A 16,420-nucleotide genomic window follows, 5' to 3' on the forward strand; every position below is an offset into this window, starting at 1 on the left:
GATGGATATGATGTGGAGTATAGCCAATCCAACTCGGCAAGAGCATAATAAGGCCAATGAAGGAGATGGTCTCTGGCGGAGAGACTGAAGAGCACTCCAAGAAGGTTTAGAGGCTGAATCTGCCTGCCAACGAGATCCATTTCTGTACCAACCTCTTGACAGCTTGACCTGGCCATTTTTCTATATTCAATTTTAAACAATTTGTGAAAGAGGGCCTACATCTTGAAGTATTCTCTCTTGGTTGCCCTCTGGTGCTGCTTTATTTTAAAGTGAAAGGTGTCTGATTGTTGCTTCAGTTTTGAGAACCCATGTACTGTCCATTATTGGAAGTGAGCGCTCCCTCTGGTTATTATTTGGCTGCAGAAGAGAAACCCATAAAGAGTAACCAATTCCTCAAACGATGCAGGAACCTAACAATGGAATTCAGAAGCCAACAGGAGAAGTCCCCAACCTCTTAATCTCATGGCTGCAAGTGGTGGATTCCACAAGTTTCTGCACACCAATAGATCTCAATCCAGTTTGCTATCTCAATTATACTGTGAAATTAACTGGAGACAATATTGGATGAAGATGAGGTTTAGTATCCATATTATACCCTCAACAATCAAATGTTTTACCCAAACTCCCTGCAGACTTACACATGAAGAATATCTATTTGGACCCAATGATAGTGAGCTCAACTTGAGTCAGCACTTTTCAGCAAGGAGATGGAAAACTTGTGAAGGGATTGGAACAAAGCATTTGCTGGATTGTGCTCTTAACTCCAAATCCCACCCCCCCGACCCTGGATTATCTTGTAAATCACAAACGTGACTAACTCTGTGTTGAATATATTTAATGACCCAGCTTCCAATGCTTTCTGAATTATGGAATTCCAAAAATTAACAGCTCTCCAAGACAAGAAATTCCTTCTTGTTTCTAACTTAAAGACAAGACACCTTCAGTTTGTAACTGTTCTCTTTAGCTGTATTTTGCTAGTTTTAAGGGAAACATCCTCTCAACATCTACCCTATCAAGTCACCTCAAAATCTCATCAGTATCAATCAGTTCTTCTAAACGCCAATAGATATAGCTCCAATCTACAGACCTGTCCTCATTATACAAACCTTTTTTTTCCACAAAAATCAACCCCACTGAAAGTTTTCTGAACTGCTTCCAATGCAAATATATCTGTCACTAATTAATGAGATCAAAGCTGTACGTGTTGGTCTCACCTTCTTAGCTTTATACTCGATAACCCTTACAATGAAGAGCCCTAATCCCAAATCTTGACCCACATAGTGCAATATTTCAAACATTTAGACAATACACATTCAGACCCACCAACACTTTTTTTTCTGAACATGATAATTCGCATGCCATCAGTTCTGCTGAGTATTGTATTCTAAAACCTTCAGTTTTTGAAAGTGATGACTCTTCCTGACATAGCAGCTTCTTGCAACAAGGAATTTAATTATTTCTTTTTCCTTAAATTTCCGTCTCCACATTATGTTCCTCCTGCTTGTCCTGGGTTTTCATTAGTGCAGTTTTTGTAGTTGACTTCCAGCTGTTTAGCCATCTGAGGGATTTTCCCTTCCCTTCCTGTGTATAAATATTTAGAACCTGTTCTGTGTCCCTGTGACAGCATGGTTCCTAACAGGCTGTCACTGAATGATTGATTGCATGAGCTGCTTTTCAGAGATTTGCTGTTTTATCTGCAATTTATAGAATTCCAGATTTAAGCAGAATATTTCTTGGCTAATGAGCTGCGTGTTTACCAGGTTTCAATTGTGCTTGGATTCACTATGGCAAGATGCCAGCTGGCTGAGGTCTAGTGGTTTGTTTATTGCTGTGCAGTGACACTACATTGGCGAGATTTCCAGAAGTTATTGAAAGATAAGAATTGATTTGCTTTCTATTTTTTGACAAGCCTTGGTTCAGGACTGTACCAATACAGTTATTTTGCTAGACACTAAGACACATAAAGTGACTGAGGGTGCAAACGTGGAGCTGCTGTTTTTCCATTGTGATATAGTATTGCCATATAGACCACCATATAAACCAACACATCTAATAACTTCACCAAAAGTGTCTATGACACTTAGAGAAACAAACTGTTAACAGCTAAAAAAAGGCAATTTTTACTTTAATTAAGTTGGTGTTATAACTTAACTAGCACGGATTTACTAATTGTTAAATCTGTAAGCAGAATTAGTGAGCCTGTTTAATATGCTATTTAAATGCTGCATTACAACAGTGACTACACTTCACAAACACACCATTGGCTGTTAAGCACTTTGGAATGTCTGCTGGTCATGAAAAATTCTCTAAAAATACAGTTGTTTCCTTTCAAAACTGACACATTTTCTACTTGTCAAAATTATTTCAGAAATTAGAAGTACAGTATTTTTTCTGGGAACATAGGAACAGGAATAGGCCATTCAGCTCCTCATGCCTGTGCTGCCATTCAATGATATCATGACTGATCTGTTTTTGGACCATATCCTTCAATACCTCTCCTTAACAAAAAATCATCTATCTCAGAATTAAAAGTAGCAACTGATCCACACCCATTGCTATTTGGGAGGGAGCTCCAAACCTCCACCACCCTTTGTGTGTAGAAGTGCTACCTAACATTCTCCTGAATGGTCTAGCCCTAATTTGTCTGCTACACATTCTAGAATAAACTATTTCCATTCTAGAATCCCTAACTAATGGAAATAGTTTATCGTTATCTGCCCTGTATGTTCCTATTAATATTTTGAAGACTTTGATTAGATCACCCCTTAACCTTCTAAAGTCTAGAGAAAATCTAATTTGTATAATTTCTCCTCATAACTAAATCCCTGAAATATAGGTATCTGTCTTGTAAACCAAGGTTGTAATCCCTCCAAGGCCAATATATCCTTCCTAAGGTGTGGTGCCCACATCTGCTCACAGAATTCCAAGTGGGGTCTCCCCATTAATTTTCCCTGTAACTTAATTTCCTTACTCCATCTGATCCTTCTCAGCTGGGAATGTGTATGGATGGGATTCCAGGCATGTCTGGTCTCAAACCAGTTTACATTGCTACTTTGAGAGAAAAGGGAGTATAAGGAATGAGTTTGCATTACCCAAAGGCTTTGTGTGGTGAGAATCTTAAACCTAATTTTTGCATTCACAAATCCTTTTTTGCAACAATGGTTAGGAAGGACTTAGACTTGCATTATTTATTTAATGCAGTGAATCATGGATTTAGGTTTGCTCGCTGAGCTGGTAGGTTCTTTTTCAGATGTTTTGTCACCATACTAAGTAACAGCATCAGTCAGCTTCCAGATGATGCACTGGTGGCATGGTCTGCTTTCTATTTGTGTTTAGGGTTTTTTGGGCTGGTGATGTCATTTCCTGTGTTGACATCATTTCCGGTGGTGATGTCATTACCTGTTCTTTTTCTCAGGCGGTGGTAACTGGGATCCAAGTCAATGTGTTTGTTGATAGAGTTCCGGCTGGAATGCTATGTTTCCAGGAATTCACATGCGTGTCTCTGTTTGGCTTGGCCTAGGATTCCTCGAACCAGAACTCTTATCAAAAACACACTTGGATCCCATTTACCACCCCTGGAGAAAAAGAACAGGAAATGACATCACTACAGGAAGTGATGTCACCACAGGAAATGCCATCACCAGCCCAAGGAAACCTAAACACGTAAATAGAAAGTGGGCCATACCACCAATGCTTCATCCGGAGGCTCACTGATGATGTTACCTACTATGGTGATGAAATGTCTGAAAAGGAATCTTGCACCTCAATGAACAAACCTACATCCAGAACCTCAACCTGAGCTACAAATCTGCTCAAAATTCATCAGCAGTGAAACATCAGATAAGGGCAGACTAACATACGTGCAGACTAACATACTGGGGTGGATTTTGGGATTGAGATTTGCTGTAAGGTGGTCAGTTTTGATGTTTCTGAAGTTGGAGAAAGTTGCCATAAAATATAAACTGAGTTCCAAAGAAGAGTCATATTGGACTTGGAATGTGAATTCTGAACCTTGCTCCATAGATGCTGCCTGACTTGCTGAGTTTCTCCAGTACCCTCTGTTTTTATTTAAGTGTTCCAGTATTCACACTATTTTGCTTTAGTGGAGGAAACATGATGATAATGAACATAATCGCTCAACTTCATGCTGTCACTGTTTGAAGAATTGTAACTTTGCTGGAAAATCCATTTCATATCATTAATGTTGTTTCCTAACAGGGAGATGCATGCTACCGCTTACCAGTGTCATCACCATGCAGTGGTTTCTGACTCTCTTCACTTCCTGTCTTCAAAAAGACACCATCCTCCGGGTTTGGGATGCCATCTTGTTTGAAGGGTCAGAGGTGCTATTTCGAGTGGCTCTAGCGTTATGGACTCAACTTGGAGAGTGAGTAACTGGCATTGTTTGCTTTTCCATAAATTCCTAAACTGGAGCAAGCTGAAAAATTGAGAGGAAACTGTTAGGACAAAATAAACTGCACTTAGAGTACTCTGTGCAGTTCTAGCTAAAATGCGTGGCACTGGAAAAGCGCAGCAGATCAGGCAGCATCCGGAGAGCAGGAGAGTCGATGTTTTGGGCATTATGCCCAAAATGTTGACTCTCCTGCTCCTGCGATGCTGCCTGACCTGCTGTGCTTTTCCAGCACCACACTTTTCCACTCTGACTCTCCAGCATCTGCAGTGCTCTCTTTCTGCTTGTGTGCAGTTCTGATAAGTTAGAATGCTGTTTAGAGTGCTGTGTGCAGTTGTGGTCATCATGAAAAGCATACAGAGTCACTGAAGGGAGAGCTGAGAAGATTTGCATGAATGCTACTAGAAATCTATGGGTACACATATCAGTGACCATTTGACAGGCTAAATCTGCTGTTTTGAAAATGAAGGTTGAGAGGTGACCTAACAAATAATCCTAGGACAATACAGCACAGGAACAGGCCCTTCAGCCCTTCAAGCCTGCACCAATATATTTTCCACTTCCATATTAAAACTGTCCTCACTTACAGGATCCGCATCCCTTTATTTCCTTTCTATTCATGGATTTGTCCAGGTGCTTCCTGAATGCTGCTATTGTGGCTGCTTCTACCACCTCCTCTGGTAGCACGTTCCAGGCACTTATCACTCTTTGTGTAAAAAAACCTGCCTCACATATCTCTTTTAAACTTCTTCCCCTGCATCTTGAACCTGTGCCCTTTAGTAATTGACCCCTCCATCCTGGGAAAAAGCCTCATACTTTCCACTCCATCCATGTCAAGATGTGCAGGTTAGGTGAATTGGGCATGCTAAGTTGCCCATAGTGTTCAGGGTTAGGTTAGGTGCATTAGTCAGGAGTAAATGTAGAGTAATAGGGTAGAGGAATGGGTCTGGATGAGTTACTCTTCAGTGGGTCGGTGTGGATTTGTTGGGCCAAATAGCCTGTTTCCACACTGTAGGGATTCCATTAAAAAGAAAATGCCATTCACAATCTTATAAACTCCTATCAGGTCACCCCTCAACTTCCTGCGTTCCAGTGAAAACAAATGCAATCTATCCAAACTTTCTTCATGGCTAAAATCCCCCATACTAGGCAACATCCTGGTAAACCTTTTCTGTGCCCTCCACATCCTTCTGGTAGTGTGGTGACCAGAACTATATGCAATATTCCAAGTGTGGTCTAACTAAGGCTCTATAAAGCTGCAGCATAACACGTCTGCCACAGACCTTTTTTACTAACTTATCTACCTGCGTTGTGACTTTCAGTGACCTGTTGACCTGCTCACCCAGATTCCTCTGCACGTCAATACTCCTAAGGGCCTATATTCCTGATGAAGGGCTTTTGCTGCTCCTCGGATGCAGCCTGAACTGTGCTTTTCCAGCACCACTCTACTCCAGAATCCTAAGGATTCTGCCATTCACTAAATAAATGTCCACCTGTACTTGACCTTGCAAAATGCATCACCTCACATTTATCTGGATTAAACCCCACCTGCCATTTCTTTGGCCATGCCTCCAGCTGATCTATATCCTGCTATGTCCTCTGACAATTCTCCTCACGATCTGCAGCTCCACAAATCTTTGTATCTTCCGTACACTTACTAATTAGACAGGCTACATTTTCTTTCAAATCTATTATGTAGACCAGCAGAGGTCCCAGCACTGATCCCTGTGCAACACCACTACACTCAACCCTTCATTCCAAAAAGCATCCTTCCACAGCTGCACTCTGTCTCCCATGACTAAGCCAGTTCTGTATCCATCTTGCCAGCTCACCCCTGATACCATGTGACTTCACCTTTGGTTCCAGTCTGCCATGAGGGACCTTGTCAAAGGCTTAACTGAAGTTCATGTTTTCAAAATTACAAAATGTTCTGAGACTGGATACAGAGAAGGTGTTTCTGGTCTGTGGAATAACATAACTAGAGACCATCATTATAAGAAAATCACCTAAGAATTCAATAGCAAATTCAGTAGAAACATCTTTGTACAAAAAGTGGTGAGACTGTAGAGCAGCGTGAAGAACGTGGATGCATTTAAGAGGAAAATACCGTATATACTCGAGTAATAGCCGATCTCATGTAGAAGTTGACCCCTATATTTGGCCAAAAAATCTGGGATTTTCCATATATCTCGTGTAAATACGACCCTAGTTCTTCACAGATAACAGATCAACATTTATGAGTCAGTGTGCTGGTTGTCGCGTTCCACTCCAGGTTTTCAGAATTACCATAATTCGTTGTGTTTTTGTTCTTTATTCATTTAGAGATCGGAGTTGGGCTTCAGCTAATGATATGGTTTGAATTTCAGCCCCTCAATAGTAGTATCCATGTAATAATTGACTTCATAACCTTAACCTTAAAAAGTAGCCAAAAAGATTTGATTATTACTCTAGTATATATGGTATATAAGCACATGTAGGAGAAGAGAATCAAGGATTACAATGATGGAGTCAAGTGTGGAAAGGTTGAAGAAGACATGAGAGTAACATAAATACAGCACAGATTAGTTGGGCTGAACAGCCTGCTTCTATGCTGGATACCCCTGTATAATTCTATGAAACTGAATATTTTATCTACCCATATTATAACTATTTCTTCCTTTTTCAGCCTCCTTGCTCTTTCTGTCAGCATGACTTGGTTTGCTGCCTTTTCAGTCACCACTGCCCTTAGAGAAAGGAGCTGCAGAGTGGTAAAGCTGTCCTTGCCTGATTACTTCAACTGTCTTGAAGTGCAAAATCTAGCGACTCAACCAGAAATCAGTGGAAAGTGTCTGTTGGGGTATACTTTATATGGTGAATAATAGGAATTCTATTTTAAGAACCCTAATTGAGAGGCAGTTTCTGTATATCATAAATTCTTCACCTTCTCGTATTGTGCAGTGCTTTGTAGGAATATCTGAAGAAGGGAACTAACATTGTTGTTAAGAGTACATGGAAATGGAAATGTTTGGAACATTCATTAGAAATTTCAGAGTGCAAGTCCAAGATACTCTGGTTAGGGTTGCTAGGTAACCCAAAAACCTAAGGCTGCCTCAGGTTACAAAGCCCAGAAAAAAAAATGGTGGGCTGAATCATTTGTCGGGGGAGGCCTATGTCTCAACTAGGGGCGAAAGCAAGAGCTTACCCACTTTGATGGTGTCACAGTGGTATAGCGGTTAGCACTCCTGCCTCACAGCACCAACAGCCCCAGGTTCAATTTCAGTCTTGGGACTGTGGGGAGTTTGCACATTCTCCCGTGTTTGTGTGGGTTTCTGCCAGATGCTCCGGTTTCCTCCCACAATCCATAGATGCGCAGGTTAGGTGAATTGACCATGCTAAATTTCTCCATAGTGTCCAAGGAATGTGCAGGTTAGGTGGATTATCCATGTAAATGTGGGGTTTTAGGTAGGGGGTGTTGGCGCTGGGTCTGAGTGGGATGCTGTTTAGAGAGTCCGTGCAGGCTTGATGGGCCGAATGGCCTGCTTCCACACTGTAGAGATTCTATATTCTTTTGGAGGCAGTAGGACCCTGGGCAACACATTGCCAGCGTAGCCAATAAACAGGCCACTTGCAAAACTCCCAGATGGAGACCGAGACCGCAGACAGAGGGCAGCACAAGGAGTCTTTGCATTGCTAGTGCTAAGGGTGGTCAGTGCTGAAGCTGCAGCTCCTGAGAGAGGGTGTCTCAATGACAAGCCCCAGACCATGGTGTTTAAAGTAGGGATGGGTGTTTTTGATGGCAGTGCTTTGGGGGCAACAGTGATCATTGCTGCTTGAGGACCCCTCCTGGTGCCCACTGGAATAGGTGGTTCAATTGGCTGCCCACTGTCAATACTCCCACAGCTGCCGATGTGCCGTGGACTCTCCTCCTCTTACCTTCCCACACCACCTAGTCAGCCTTTGCAATTCTCAGTCCTTCTCCAATCTGGTGGGAAAATTCAGTCCAAAATCAGCCTTACAATGAATGGTCATTTTCCAGAAGGGAAATATCCCACGCACCATTATAAATTTAATAGGAGAGCCACAGAAATCCTGGGCAAGTTGATTTTTCTGCTGTGCTTTGGTAAATGTCACCATGGTAACCTGTAGAACTGATAGGGATTCACTCCCATTGTCTTACATCAAATACTTGACAAGACAAGAATTACTTCTTTAACTAATCTAATCTTATTGGCCTGTCATCTCCAATAACTTGATTAACTTCACTGTATCATATTTTTTAGACTCTGTGCAGGATGATTTAACATTAATTTATTTTTCAATCTCCATAGCATCATGGGATTTGATAACATTAAATATTAAATTGCTATCTTAATATGATACTGATAGTTATGAAATACCTTGTATTTTTTAATACTCGGTATTCAGAGGATTGCAGTGGGAAGAAGATTACAGAATATATTTTCTTATTCTTACTGATTGAAATGTTTTCCTTGATACCGATAGATTCAAAATCAAACACACATGCGTTTGCATATGATCTTCTTAAGGTGGATTCAGAGTTTTCCAAAGCCTTCTTTCATAAACTCTTACTTCCTTAATTATAGGCAACCAATAATGTTTACCTAAATGTCACCTCTGTTGGGTAAGGAACATTAACTAGAAACAGGAGTACGCCCTTTGGCCCTTTGAGCATGCTCTGCTATTGAATAAAATTGTGACTGATCTCATTGTGGCCTCAACTCAGTTTTCCTGTCTGCCTTCCGGAACCGAAACGTCGGCTTCTCCATCTCCTGATGCTATCTTGCTTGCTGTGTTCTTCCAGCCTTCTGCCTGTGATTAGATTAGATTCCCTACAGTGTGGAAATGGGCCCTTCAGCCAAATGAGTCCACACCGACCCTCCGAAGAGCAACCCACCCAGACCCATTCCCCTACATTTACCCCTGACTAATGTACCTTGCACTATGGGCAATTTAGCACGGCCGATTCACCTGACCTGCACATCTTTGGACTGTGGGAGGAAACCAGAGGAAACTCACGCAGACACCGGGAGAATGTGCAAACTCCACACAGACAGTTGCCTGAGGTGGGAATTGAACCCGGATCCCTGGCTCTGTGAGGTAGCAGTGCTAACCACCGAGCCACTGTGCCGTCTAATTTGAATTCCAACATCTGCAGGTTTTTTTGTCTCTTCCATAACCCTCAACCTCTAACTTTTCTAATTTCCTTCAAGGTCTATGTGTGTGGCAGCGCTTTTCAAAGCTGGAAGTCAGCTGTGTTTGCACACTGATTGACATGTGTGAACCTTGGATCAGTCGTACAGCTTAGAAAGAATGTTTCTTTCAGCTCCCTTGTGGATCAAAAACTTGTCCAACTCAGCCTTCCGGACATTCAATGACTTAGGCCATTCGCTATCTCGGGCAGAGGTTTCAAAATGTTATGATGTTCTGAGAGAAGAAATTCCTTCTCATCTTTTTTTTTAAGTTGGAGATGTTTTATCTCAAAACTGTGCCCGTTGAACTGGAAACTTGGTTCCCTTGAGAGGGAAAGCATCCCCTCACCAATATCCTGACAAACACCTTCAGAATCTTTTATGCTTCAATTAAATCACCTTTTATTTGGACAAACTGCAATGGTCATAGGCTCAAGCTGCTTGATCTTTCTCATAAATCAATTACTTCATCTTAGGAATCAGCATAGTGACCTTCTCCCAGTGCAAGTAAGGAGACCACAATAGGATGTAATCTTCTAGGTGCAGCTCACCTAAGTCCTCTACAGTCATACTAAGGTTGGTGGTGAGATCCTGGAAAATATAAGCCATTTTTCTTAGGTATAGAGGCTTCCAAGCAGGTACAGATGGTGAAATTTGTCATCACCTCCAGTGTGCCAGCTCAGGGTTCAGCCAACTGAGGAAAAGAGGACCTGGATCTCAAATTCGAGATGGAATTCCTGAAAGCAGTGATCTATTTCAGAAGCTTGAACAACGTCCAGCAGGCACATCGAAGAACTGGAGAAGTACCACTCGCAGAAACTGTGGAAAGAAAGGCTGTCCAACAACAATATCCTGTCCCTAGACAACTTTCCTCGTATTGAGGCAATGATTTTGGGTGAGACATATTGTTCGTAAGTCTCATGTCAAACTCTTGATGCTCTTGCTGTATTATGAGCTTGGTTGTGACAGGAGACACCCAGCAGGAAGCACTTAAGGTTGCCCAGAGATCAGACATCGCCTCTGAGTCTCGGGCGACCCAGACCTGTCATTGAGCTTATTTCAGGAAGGCACCGGAAACATCAGATGATCTCGTTGGGGCCGTGCAGAAGTGGCTTTGAAGCATTGGACACAAACAGTTTGTCTTTCTGACCCTTCAAGCTCCACTTGCCCCTGCACGTGGCAGAATCTGCGGATCACAAACATCTCCAAACTCATCAAACCCAAGTGGAAGCGAGTCACCAACGACCCAGAGTGACAGACTGAGAGGGAGACAATTGTAGCAAGACATCCCTCCACTCACTTGCATCCCTTTTGCACAACAGAGAAACATTTCATTTGCCTTCCTGATTACTGTCTGAACTGCATGCTTACCTATTGTGCTTCATGTATGAGGATCCCAGATCCCATTTTACTGCAGCATTCTGCAATCCTCTGTTCACCAAATGAAACATTGATACAACTTGGCAGACAGTTCTACAGGCCACTTCTGTGCACCACTTTCTCATTGTAACAATATCGGGACATAAAGGAATATTTCCTAATCACCTGATATTAGCCACATAATCTCTGAAATCATTGTACATGTCTAAATAGAAAAGTCGTCATGCCAAACACAGAGTCCTTTCAATTTGTACATAGTTTGTACATTTCTGCCACTAAATTTTGTTCATATTATGTGAGTCAGTCAATACCAATCACAATTAGATTATATATGAGTGCCTTCTGTGGTAATTCTCTGAGCTGGTAATAGCTAATTATACTGACACTGGTAGATTTCAGTGTCATAACAATTTTTGTATGCTGGAAAATTGTAATTAACCACTTGGGCAAATTATCTTAATTTTCTGGGCATCTAATTAGTGATGGAAATCATTGTCTACCATATGTAATTAAAGCAAAAAATACCTTGCAAACAAGAAATTTGATTGTTGCAGTGGAATTTATTGCACGTATTTGGGTTCAGATAAATTAAAATGGGCACCTCAGCTATTTCGCTCTGTAGAGTCATAGAATCCCAACAGTGTGGAAGCAGGCTGTTTGGCCCATCAAGTCCTTGAGTACTCAACAGAGGTAGAATGAGTTGGTTGGAGAGAAGAAAGATTGAGGGCAACATTTTCACACAGAGGATGGTTCGAATGTGGAATGAACTGCCAGAGGAAAGATAGATGCAGGTACAATTACAACATTTAGAAGACATTTGTACAAGTTCATGAATAGGAATTGTTTAGAGGGATATGGGCCAAATGCAGACAAATGGAACTCGTTTGGGAAACCTGGTCGGCATGGAGAAGTTAGATCGAAGAGTCTGTTTTGGTTTCGGTATGCTCTATGATTCCATACAGTAGAGTCATAGAGATGTACAGCATGGAAACAGACCCTTCAGTCCAACTCGACCATGCAGACCAGATATCCCAACCTAATCTAGTCCCATCTGCCAAGCACACGGTCCATATCCCTCCAAACCCTTCCTATTCATATACCCATCCAAATGCCTTTTAAATGTTGCAATTGTACCAGCCTCCACCATTTCCTCTGGCAGCTCATTCCAAACCTGTACCACTCTCTGTGTGAAAAAGTTGCCCCTTAGGTCTTTTTTATATCTTTCTCCTCTCACCCTAAACCTATGCCCTCTAGTTCGGGACGCCCTCACCCCAAGGAAACGACTTTGTCTATTTATCCTATGCATGCCCTTCATGATTTTATAAACCTCTATAAGGTCACCCCTCAGCCTCTGACGCTCTAGGAAAAACAGCTCCAGCCTGTTCAGCCTCTCCCTATAGCTCAAATCCTCCAACGCTGGCAACATCCTTGTAAATCTTTTCTGAACCCTTTCAAGTTTCACAACATCTTTCCGATAGGAAGGAGACCAGAACTGCACGCAGTATTCCAATAGTGGCCTAACCTATGTCCTGTACAGCCGCAACATGACTTCCCAACTCCTGTACTCAGTACTCTGACCAATAAAGGAAAGCATACCAAACATCCTCTTCACTATCCTATCTACCTGCGACTCCACTTTCAAGGAGCTATGAACCTGCACTTCAAGGTCTCTTTGTTCAGCAACACTCCCTAGGACCTTACCATTAAATGTATAAGTCATGCTAAGATTTGCGTTCCCAAAATGCAGCACTTCATATTTTTCTAAATTAAATTCCATCTGCTACTTCTCAGCCCATTGGCCCATCTGTTGTAATCTGAGGTAACCTTCTTCACTGTCCACTACACCTCCAATTTTGGTGTCATCAGCAACTTACTAACTACATCTCTTATGCTCACATTTAAATCATTTATATGATGAAAAGTAATGGACCCAGCACTGATCCTTGTGGCACTCCACTGGTGACAGGCCTCCAGTCTGAAAAACAACTGTCCACCACCACCCTCTGTCTTCTACCTTTGAGCCAGTTCTGTATCCAAATGGCGAGTTCTCCCTGTATTCTGTGAGATCTAAACTTGCTACCCAGTCTCCCATGGGGAACCTTGTTGAACACCTTACTGAAGTCCATACAGGAGCAGGTTAGCTCTGGTGGTTAACGTATGATTTAGAATATCACCAGCAGCATTGGTTCAGTTCTTCCTGTGGCTGGTGTAGACTTGGGATCTGCTTTCTCCTCTGCCCCTGCGAGTGCAAGCTAATGCAAATCACCATTAACAAAACTGGCACTGGAGGTGCCAGACACCTGCCTTTGGCAGTGCACTTATGGAATGGAATGGTGAGCTCCTGAACAAAACCTATTGCATACTAGGAAATCATTTTCCACATTTGATTGGTAATGTTGAACTGGATTTGACCAGCCCTCTCGAGAGGGGCTGGGAGGTGGTGGGAACTGTAAAATGGTAAGGGAAGGCATGGGCTGGACTGGTGGTGTCTTGCCTCTTGTTTTCACACTGCCATTGATAGGGAAGGTAGAGGATGACACTCCTGTCCAAAGCCCAAAGTGTGATTTAAGTAGCTGATGGGAGGCCACTTCATGCCATTGCTGGGCCCTCTGCCCTGTGGGGGTACCACCTGGAAAACTCTGGGACTTGGGGTGGGACCCTGTGAATGATCATGAAGGCTCCCATGCCAATGGTCACCACATTGAAAACACTTGACCTCAAAAGCACTTAACTGGACCCACGCCTTTCTGGGAGCAGTCTGTGCTTATCCCTGCTACCTTCGGTAACCAGACTGTACACATTGTGAATATTACAATTGGAAGCAGTTGTGAAGATTTTGTGCACAGTGGGTTGTCTTTAAGGTGCACTCAGAGTAATTGTACCTCGTGCAAGACTTTCTAAAGCTGAATCCATCGTAGAGGATGTATGGAGCTGCTTTGCTATGTTGACCAAGGGTCCAGTCGGGAGCAATTCATTGATATAGAAGGGCAAGCCCATGAGAACAATGATTATTTACTTTTGAGTCAACCAAATGAACTTTAAAGACATAGTGCCTGTAAACAGATAGAAGTGGTCTTGGCCTGAAGAGGCTTTCTGTGGGCAGAACTGTACCGACAAAGGAACTCTGAATTTGGCACCTATACTTTAGTCATGCTGCATGAATTAATGAGTGCACCATGTGAATAGATATTCCATGTATTGTAACTTTTCTGATGCTTTCTTTTCAATCCTGAAAGGAATGGATGGTTCATTTATCAGTGTTCTAGGTTCACCCCACTGTGACTTGAAGGGGGTGACTTTGTTAATTAAACCCAATATTATCTTTGCCGACGAAGTTGGAATAGCTGCTTTTTGTTATTATAAGTTGGTTTCTGTTAACAGCATGTTGATTGTTACAGGTGGATCAAGAAGTGTCAGAGCCCTGATGAGATTACAAAATGGCTGAATCAGGAGATGATGGAGACTAATTTGATGGACTGCAGTGAGTTGATGCAGGTAAGAGCGTAAGACCCAAGAGTAATTTACTTTGATGTGAAAAGTGTTAATCCCAAGGTATCTGATCTAATGATTCCCTTCTGCAAGTTAAGTGCCAGCTTGTGATACTCAGCACCATTCAGAAAGACTGCAGCCTGGCCTCGGTACTGATACATGTTTGAGAAAGGGTCACTGGACCCAAAACATTAATTCTGATTTCTGTTCATAGATGCTGCCAGACCAGCTGAGCTTTTCCAGCAACTTGTATTTTTGTTTCTGATACATGTCTATTTCAGAAGACAGTGAATTCAACATTATTCCAGGGGCTTCAACCAGGTAATCTAGGATTCACAACCTGGAGAATACAAGGCTTCAAACAGTTTGCCAAATCAGCATTGTACAAGAGTAAAGTCATTTTAAAAATCCCATTGAGGAATAAAAATTCTTCTGTATTATTCCTGACTTACACTGTGAGCCCAATTCATGACATTACACACTTTCAGTAAAGGAAGAAACACAAAGTGAATGTGAACATTTAAAAGTATATTTGTGCCACTGTCCCTGGTGTTGACTGAGGAGAACCCATTAGCCACATGTGTTAGTGGCAGCAATTTCATTTCTCAGCAGATTGTGTGCTAAGGAGGCTCTTGGCTGCCATGTTTAAATCAGGGAAAGTGAAACGACAGACTGATGCAGGGTTCTAACCCATTTTGTGGGATAATGACCTGAAAAGTAATGAAAGGGGTTTGCCTTTTGCCAAACTTCACCTTTTGCCCCTGATGTGATTGACCACTGATTGTCATAGCAGCTATCCACCGCCTGGAAAGGCAGCCCAGGAAAACCTCGCAACTTCCTTCTGAGCTTGGAGCAGGGTTCCCTTCTGAATGGGGGCATGTTATGGTCCATGGAGGAGTCACTAGTGGCAAGGAACAGCCCCTTTCAGAGACGCCCTCTACCCACATGAGTTCCCACACTTGCCAGGGTTCAGACAGTTGGTCTTGGCAAATGCTGACCCCACTAAACTCCAATGTCCAGGCTTCCTCAATGGTGTCTTGACTATGACTACAGCAGTTCCAGCATTGGCTTGCATTCCTGGTGGTGCTACTGAGTCACTTTGATTGGGCTGCCTCCGAAGGGAAGAAACCATGATTATTGATATTTTCATTATGGAAAGCATTAAGTTAATTTTCCTCAGAAATCATTTGTATGAAAACATGCCTCTTGTGATGGAAAGTAGGATTTTCAAACCCCATTACAATTGAATTATATCTAATTAACAGTGACTGACTGTCCCACATAATATCAGTATTATATATGACTCTGACAGTTTTGAATATGTTGCTGGAAACAAAGCAATTACTTAAGTTAAGGTCAAGTACAGACTTGCTGGCACATTGCAACACTTCACAATGCTGGCAGGACCCAACCAAACTCAAGGTAATCTAGTATTAGATTTATGTCCTGACTACTGGAACCACTAAAACTCTCTATCACATTTTTCACATTAGTGTTGACCTGATTATTTCACAGAAATCAATTGTGCTGTCTGTTTACAAACCATCTCATTGTGGGCAAGACAGAACAGGAGTGTTCCTTTTGGTCGCTGGTGAAAATGATACAAATGTTGGTCTCAGTTCTGCACCCCACACAAAACATTCTTCAGGCAATGGACTCACTCACGAGGCAGCAGAACTGTACTATCATTTGGATATTTTGCTTCAAGCACACTTGAATACCTGTAAATTGTTTCCTGAATTGCTTTCACAGTCAGCTAGTTCCAGGGAGTGGCTGAAGTTGTTAGCAACAGTTTATCTAGAATCAATAAAAAATGAAAATCTATGTCTCGTTCAAGCAGCACCAGCTAAAGGGCTGCCAAGTGGGGAGCATGATTTAAGTAAAGGGAAATGTGCATTTTTGTGTGATATTCTTATTTCACTGTGATATGACTTGGAGCAAATTACCTGCA

At 42.1% G+C, this 16,420-nt stretch overlaps 1 protein-coding gene across 3 annotated transcripts in view; it reads left to right on the top strand.

Annotated features, from left to right (window-relative positions):
- Positions 1 to 16,420, top strand: part of LOC122563144 (TBC1 domain family member 30-like) — an 82,948-nt gene that overhangs the window by 50,697 nt on the left and 15,831 nt on the right. For all 3 annotated transcript variants that reach the window (XM_087973542.1, XM_087973544.1, XM_087973543.1), the window contains 2 exons: positions 4,219 to 4,387; positions 14,379 to 14,475. In XM_087973542.1, coding sequence (XP_087829668.1) covers positions 4,219 to 4,387; positions 14,379 to 14,475 — 266 coding nt within the window. The remainder of the gene's footprint in view (positions 1 to 4,218; positions 4,388 to 14,378; positions 14,476 to 16,420) is intronic.

The sequence above is a fragment of the Chiloscyllium plagiosum genome, unplaced genomic scaffold (assembly GCF_037043375.1).
Source record: "Chiloscyllium plagiosum isolate Xiang-an unplaced genomic scaffold, Cpla_swu_hap1 HiC_scaffold_26, whole genome shotgun sequence".
In the NCBI taxonomy this organism is placed as follows: Eukaryota; Metazoa; Chordata; class Chondrichthyes; order Orectolobiformes; family Hemiscylliidae; genus Chiloscyllium; species Chiloscyllium plagiosum.